Source organism: Octodon degus, unplaced genomic scaffold (genome assembly GCF_000260255.1).
Source record: "Octodon degus isolate 3935 unplaced genomic scaffold, OctDeg1.0 scaffold00253, whole genome shotgun sequence".
Classification (NCBI taxonomy): domain Eukaryota; kingdom Metazoa; phylum Chordata; class Mammalia; order Rodentia; family Octodontidae; genus Octodon; species Octodon degus.
This window is the reverse complement of record NW_004524829.1, coordinates 2,442,559-2,449,847: the sequence shown is the minus strand read 5'-3', so window position 1 is coordinate 2,449,847 and position 7,289 is coordinate 2,442,559. Positions and strand designations below refer to the sequence as shown.

The window sequence follows — 7,289 nt, the reverse complement described above, 5'->3', positions numbered from 1 at the left end:
TGAGACCCTGCCTCAGAAAAAAAAAAAAAAAAAAAAGATGACCAAAAGCTGGGAGTGGCAGAAATGATGGGGAAAGTGGAGATGTTGACTGAAGTGTACAAAGGTTCAGTCCTTAAACACAAAAATACAAACAGGGAAGATGACAGTTAACTAGCTTGATTCTTTCTACATAGATCAAGTCTCTTCGAACCCCTTAAAAATACACAATTATTACTTTAGCAACGAAAAATAAATTTAATCTTAAACAAGAGGTCAAAGCATAAAGAAATGCAAGTACCTTTCCAGCAGGGTTTGACTGTACTACTGCCATCAAGAAGGTGCTGCTCATTTGCAGCTGATCCAGAGTCTGAAGGCTGTTCTGGGCTGCGCCTGTGAGGAGACCTTTCTGGGCTCTGTGACGGCTGATGCTTTTCAGGTCCCTGCTCACCTGGGTAGAACAGGAAACCATCAAACTACATACCACACAAGCAGAGCTCACAGCCACCGGCCAGTCACGCACAGGAAGGCCGGAACACCAGTGAAATCAGCGCACTGTACGCACTGTAGTTTGCGTCTCACTCATCTTTCAGTTTCCACTGAGCCCACAGCCTTGCACAGTAAGGACTCAACAGTGCCAGCTGACAGAACAGCAGTCAGGCTGTTGGTTGCTTCATTCACTCCCATTACCTTCAGAAACAAACCGGTCCACAGGGTACCTGTCTCCATGCAAAGGAGTGAGACTGGGCAGTGAAGCCACAAAGCCAAGCAAAAACAGCTGCTCAGAGAAGCAAGACACAGCATCTGGTCTCAACAGAGCCACTCAATGATTGGCAACACAGTCAGATAAGCACTGGCCACACAACAACAAAAGCACATACACTGTAAAGTACTATGGAAGAAGAAACAAGGGCTGGAGGGTGACAGCTGGGGCTGGGGCTAGCACATGTCAGGTTAAAACATCTGGCCAGGAGTAGGCCAGATAAGGAGGCAGACGCTCAGACCATCATCTCCTAGTCTCCAAGCCTTTGTGGCATGGCTCTAGCCCATTTCCCCCACTCCCTTCTCCCCATGGGTCTTTTTTTTAAGTTTTTTGAGAAAGAGTCTTGCTATGTAGTTCAGGCTAGCCTCCAGCTTCAACCTCCCAAATGCTGGGATTAGTACAGGCATGCCACTATGCTCAGACTATGTGTGGCAATCTTATCTTCTTATCTCCTGTGGATTTCGCTGGACTCTAGGCTTTTGTTTGTGGCCTTTCAGACTTGGGAAGCTTATACTAGTTAGTTTTAAGTGCTAAATGTCCCTGCTACTACTAGGTATGCTCTTCTCACATACAGAAAACGGCACACAAAGCATGGGGCCAGATGCAAGCACCACAGTGACACGCACAACTCCTCTGTTCTAAGTCAAAACATCATCTGGCCCTTGCACCTGACAAGTTCTGCTGGAGTTCCTCAGACGGATGACACTCTTACATTGTAGTTATTAAAAACTATCATGTGAATAAAGCCTCCAGAATCCTCTTATCAAAAGGGATATTTATATTTGTGGCAAACAAACCCTTAACCCTCAAGGGATGAATATACAATCAGGTTATTTTCTGACAGAAATTGGTAACATAAGGCAAGGTCATTATGATTACATGAATACAATATTTATTTACAAGACCATAAGCTCTTAAGGGCAGGAACCAAACCTTAATACTTCAGTTGTCTCCTAAGCATAAAAAAGATACAACATAGCATAGCCAAAGCAAGTATGCAAACAATTTCTGCTTCCACCCACACCATCCATACCTGGGACCTACAACCTCCTCTTCTTGGGGGAAATCTGGTTTTCATACTCACTGTATATAGGGACCTGGTGAACTGTCATGGTCTCATCTTTGTATTCTGGTGCAGAGTGGGGCCGGACAGCTACAGGAAAGCAAAAAGTTAGGAATGTGAGACTGTATGAGTGCCAACATGAAAACAGAAATTCGGTGGTATTTCACCACTAACATCAGTATTTTTGAGCAAATTAACATTTTAAGAAAATTTGTATTTTTATCATTCATATTTACAATCAAATAAAGAAACAATCATTATGGAGAATCCATTTATATATATATACATATATACATATACATATATATACACATATACATACATATATATATAAAATGCTGTATAGTAAGTCTGACAAACATTCAAGTTGCAAACTTTCCCAGATGCAATGGACCTCACATTTGGTTTTCTTATGCTTCACAGTGCACATCGGTGTCAAAGGTGTCTAAGATGCACTTTGTCAGACTTACAAATGAATTCGTATTGGGAATGTTCTGCTGGAATGGAGTTCATCTATGAATCAAGGACTTCCTGAACTCCAATTTAAGAGCTCTGAGTTAACAAACAGTAGTAAGAAGCCAAACTGTACTGCCTCAGCTATTTGGGCTGCTTTACATTCTGAAATAAGACATTCGTGTTCGTGTAGGAGGAGCACTAACCAGCCGAGGATGCACAGTGCACAGCCCAGGCAACCTCTGCTAGTCCCCTTCCCACCAGAGGCTGAGAGGCCCTGGCAGCGGGAGCTTGGGTTCAGCTACCAAGATGGCCAGGACACCTTTGTCCACCCCCTTTTTTTAATATAGCATAATCTTTATATGCTTTGTTCTTTAAATAAATTGCCCTCTCTCTTCCTCCTGCAGAGATCTCAAAGCCCCATGAAGCACTTCTTGGACTGAGGAAGGAGCCTCGGGGGCCTGAAGAGATACCGTGACACCTCTGGCACACTTCCAGATACATAGCATAAAAAAAAAAGAAAAATTAATGTAATACAAGTAGATAATAATAAAGAAAATATATAAAGCACTTTTCTGTAAACAAACTAAACAAAACCTCCTAGTAAATAATTAGAAAGTAAAATTGTAACATATGCCTGGACTGCCCACTTTGTAATTTTGTGGCATGAGGTGAAGGCACAGGCAGGGCAAGAAAGCAAATATTTTAAAATCCATTTTTTTTTTTTTTTTCGTTTGGTGGTACCGGAGATTGAACTCAGGACCTTGTGCCTGCCAGGCAAGTGCTTATTCTACTGAGCTTTCTACCCGGCCCCTTTAAAATCCATCTTAAAGATGATGAAGCACTTGCTTTTAAGGTTTAGAAGGGCTGTAATCTGTTTTGTTTTGTGATCCAGAGGACTGTGGGCAGACAGGGTCTCCACTAAATTGCCTTGATTGGCCTTAAACTTCTCAACTGCCTGTCTCAGCCTCACAAATAGACAGGATCATAGGCATATGCCACCTTAAGCCAAGTTTTAATGGATTCTAATTTGAAAAGCACAGTAAATGTGAGAAAAAATATTAATAATGAATCACAGTTGAGAACATACCCAAGTCTATTCCTTTCAATGGACCAGAAAATATTTTGATTGCTTCTAAGTACTTTTCCTAAAAAACATACAGAACTGATTATTTATAGTTAAACAGAGAACAGAACAATGTATTCAAATATGTTAGTGGGGTCAATAGACAGCAACAGAAAAAACTTTAATAGACATTTTGAACTTCATCTCTACCAATATTTTTCCTGTCTACTACATACTGAGATGCCAAGGACGGCCCTGCTCTCATAAGTCCAAGGGAGAGGACAAAATGGAAACAAATGGCAACACAAACCATTTGTGGCAATTATGTTAAGTGCTCTGCAAAAAAATGTAAAACACAGGAATCTAGGACTAACCTGTCTGAAGACAAGGACAGTTAAAGAACTGACTTTTTAGCTGCTCCCTGGATGTTCAGTAAGGACAGAAGCTGGGATGAGAAGTGGCAGGGGAACACCAGCCCTGTGAGTGCTGGTCTATAAAGACATGGATGGAAGTGTGGGCCAGTGCTCACAGGACTTGTAGACCACACCAAGTGATGTGGGTTGTATTACAATGGAGAACCCCTAAAATGTTTCAGGTTGGGAAGTGACACATGCATTTATATCTTAAAAAGGTCACTCTGGTGCTGGATGGTAAATCAACTAGAGGGAACCAAGGGCAGATGCAGAAGGCTACTGTGGTGGACAGGTGTGGTGAAGAATGAAGGCCTCCAGGAGTTGGAGACAAAATGGACAGGCTTTTGGAAGCAGAATTAACAGGATTTGGTGACTGGCATGAAGACGTCTGACACTGAACAAATAAATAAGAACAAGAAGCTGTCCATTTATTAAGTGCTGACTTAGCACCAAACATCTAATAAGATGATTCAGTACTTTCTATGTATTAATTCATCAAGTGCTTAACAATACCTTTACAAAACATTGCAGTATAGCCATTTCATAGATGAAGAAGCCAAGGCTCAGACAGGCAAAATAACCCCCTCAAGATCGTATAGTTAGCTAGATTTTGAACTCAGCCCTATTTACCTTCAAAGGTGAAATGTTTTACTACCAGTCAAGAACAAGACTGATCTACAAAAATGAAAATTATTATTTACAGAATGAAAAAGGAATTACTTTTGACAGTCAGGAAAGACTCACCAATTGTGGGGGTCCAGACAGCACACACTTTGGAAGCCCTGTTTCTTTTAAAGTAAGAATCATTCCTAAAAAACAAATAAAATCAGATCTCTCACCAACCTGACCTGCAGTTGCTGCCAGGAGCAGAAGCGCTACTTCCTAACATAGTTACTCATCAAGGTTGTCACTCAGCTAGTGAAGGCGCAGACATCAGGCAATGAATGCAGAGCAGAAGTGATGCTAACCAGAGCTGTAAGGAGAAGAGCCTCCTCACAGGCCTCTGCAAAGGGCAGGGCTGACTGCCCTGTAAGCACCTGAGATGCAAACTACAAGGAGGCACCATGCTCAGGGTTGAGTGAAGGGACTGCTTCACATTTTGTTCCCAAGGCTCCTGGCAACCATCACCACACATATATTCAGCTCTCAAAATTGGGATTAGTCCAGTATTCCTCTGCTTTCCATCCACATCATTAAGGTGATAGGTTCTGACTGCAATACAATCTCAACCTTCCCAGGGGATGAACATGAATAGTAGCTGTCTCTGTATTACTGAAATATGGATGCTTTCGTCCCTACCACTACCCTCTCCAGTTAAAGCTCTGACACAGCAATCCAAGTGACCAAGTGGATGGTAGCACTTGGACACAATTTCCATGTTAAAATGGGCTCTTCCGAGTCCCAGATTTCAATGTTCCCTACTGCAGTTGACTGGACTGGCTCAAAAAGAATTCCACCTCCTCTGGACACCACAAAGGGGCAAAATAAGGGAAAGGCACATTAAAACACCAGAGGTTTCCACCAGCCGTGACCCTCCAAAGACTAAACTCACCACACAATCCCCCAACATTACACCAGTGCATTCGTGTCAGGAATATGTTGTCCAAGCGAGCAACCTTCAGTCTAAAGGGGAAAAAAAAATCAGCAGGACAAAATGGACTGACAACTGACCACTTCAGCCACAAACACACAGCCGCCTCTTATAGCAGTTTACAAGCCCTGTAATTATCTCAACCCCAAATACAGATTGTTGACTCACTTGTGCTCTTGCATGAGCCGCTGGACGCCTTCTCCACAGTTGAAGAGATACCTGCCAGAGGAACAGGATGCTCAGAAGAAATCTATTTTGTAAAATCTCTGACACAGATAAGAAGCCTTCCCAAAGACTCTGAACCAAGCAATTAAAAATCAGTACTGTACAACCCAGGCAGTGCTGCTATTAGGGTGGCAGGTTCGGAGCTGTCCTCAGCAGACGCTAGGAGTGAGAGCATGGACTTGTAGGCTGGGGGGAGAGGGGTTTCCCCAAAAGCTTCTCCCAGGACCCGCTTGCCCCACACACCAACCAGGAGGTCCAGGCCGTGTGCTGATGGGGAAGGCTGTCCTCCCTCCCCCCGGTGATTACCAAGAGTCAGCCCGTGGCCCAAGGCTTGGGGGTAAAACTGAGGACGCTTAGACTGGCGAAGACGCACGCCAGAAGTGCCTCACAGATCCTCAGGAACAGTCAATACCGTGAGACATAAGCAGACTAGCATTCCCCACCAGCCAACTCGGCAGAACCGCTGCAACACTGAAATCCTACAAGGGTGGATGTGGGAGAAAGCGAAGCCACAGGAGCTGCCGCGCTGCTCGGGGGCTGCAAGCCACCGAGAGCCCCGAGGGCGTGGAGTCGGGCGTCGGGCATGGCACACCACAGAGGCTCGGTCGGACTTCCAGGGTGGCATACTGACCGGTTGTACTCGGAGAAGACGTAGAGCGCGGCGCCCGCGTCCCGGCCGCCGGCCGCCACTACCTGCAGGTACACAGTGTTGGGGCTCCCAGACCCCGAGGACGCGCCCCGCTTCTCCCGCGTGCGCAGGTGCCGCAGCGGGTCTTTGGGCGGCCGCTGGCGGCGGGCAGGTCCCTGAGACATGGTGCGCCCTGCCGCGGACCGCAGCAGCGAACGGAGCGCCCACATGCGCTCGTCCCCACCTGGCCTGAGAAAGCAGCCGGCCACCTCCGTCCTCGTGCGCCCAGCACCAGCCCTCCGCTCCGCATGGCGGGCCCAGCCAATCAGAGCGCCGAGAAACAAACGGCCCGCCTACGGGAGGCTGCGCGTCCAATAGAGAGGAGCCTTGCAGCCCGGTGCTAGGCAATCGGCGGCAGCCATAGAGTGATGGAATGCTAGAGCGTCGCGGGCGGGAGGCCCGGGTCCTGTTCCGGCTTTCTCCCGGTCGAGTTTCTTTTTCCGGAAACTGTCCTTCTTTTGGGTTGGACTTCCGGGAGTGCGGTGACCTGAGAAGCGGTTCTGCGCTGTCCTGGAACGGAGGTTGTTCCTCAGCGGTGTCAGTTACACTCAAAGTTAAGCTTTGCTACCTCCAGAGCCGCGCCGTGACTTTTGGCAGGTCAGCGCCTCAGAGCTTTGCTTTATTTTTGTCTGTGGTGATTTTGAGGAACAAATGTGAGGAGAGAAGCTGTTAAACAGTGGCATAGGAGTTCTCTTTTTACTTCCGTTGTAATTTATATAAATCCATGTTGATTGATCTTCGTGGATGTTGAGAAAAAAGCAAGAGCAGTTAGGAGCTAATAAGCTTTTGCTAAGGTTAATCAGGGAGGTCCGTGTCAATTTATCAGCTGAGTATTTTGACCTGTCAACCTCCTTTCCTTATCTGTAGCGTGGGAATAGTTTGGACTTAGGGTGTTTGTACTTAAATCATCGAATATATTGGCAGCGCTTTGAGCAGCACTGCTACGGAAGAGGCAGCTGGTAAATGCTAGCAATTTTTTTTAAAAGTTTCAACCCACACAGAATTACTAAAAAACGCTGAGCAGTGGCATCACAAGGCTAGGTGATCCAGT

General features: G+C 45.7%; 1 protein-coding gene across 2 annotated transcripts in view; it reads right to left on the bottom strand.

Annotated features, from left to right (window-relative positions):
• Window positions 1-6,484, bottom strand: part of Elac2 (elaC ribonuclease Z 2) — a 24,186-nt gene extending 17,702 nt beyond the window's left edge. For both annotated transcript variants that reach the window (XM_023706347.1, XM_023706348.1), the window contains exons 1-7: window positions 6,182-6,484; window positions 5,494-5,544; window positions 5,287-5,357; window positions 4,479-4,543; window positions 3,346-3,403; window positions 1,824-1,892; window positions 278-427 (exon numbers count right to left, since the gene is read on the bottom strand). In XM_023706347.1, coding sequence (XP_023562115.1) covers window positions 278-427; window positions 1,824-1,892; window positions 3,346-3,403; window positions 4,479-4,543; window positions 5,287-5,357; window positions 5,494-5,544; window positions 6,182-6,408 — 691 coding nt within the window. In that variant the 5' untranslated portion in view covers window positions 6,409-6,484. The remainder of the gene's footprint in view (window positions 1-277; window positions 428-1,823; window positions 1,893-3,345; window positions 3,404-4,478; window positions 4,544-5,286; window positions 5,358-5,493; window positions 5,545-6,181) is intronic.
• Window positions 6,485-7,289: the final 805 nt, after the last annotated feature.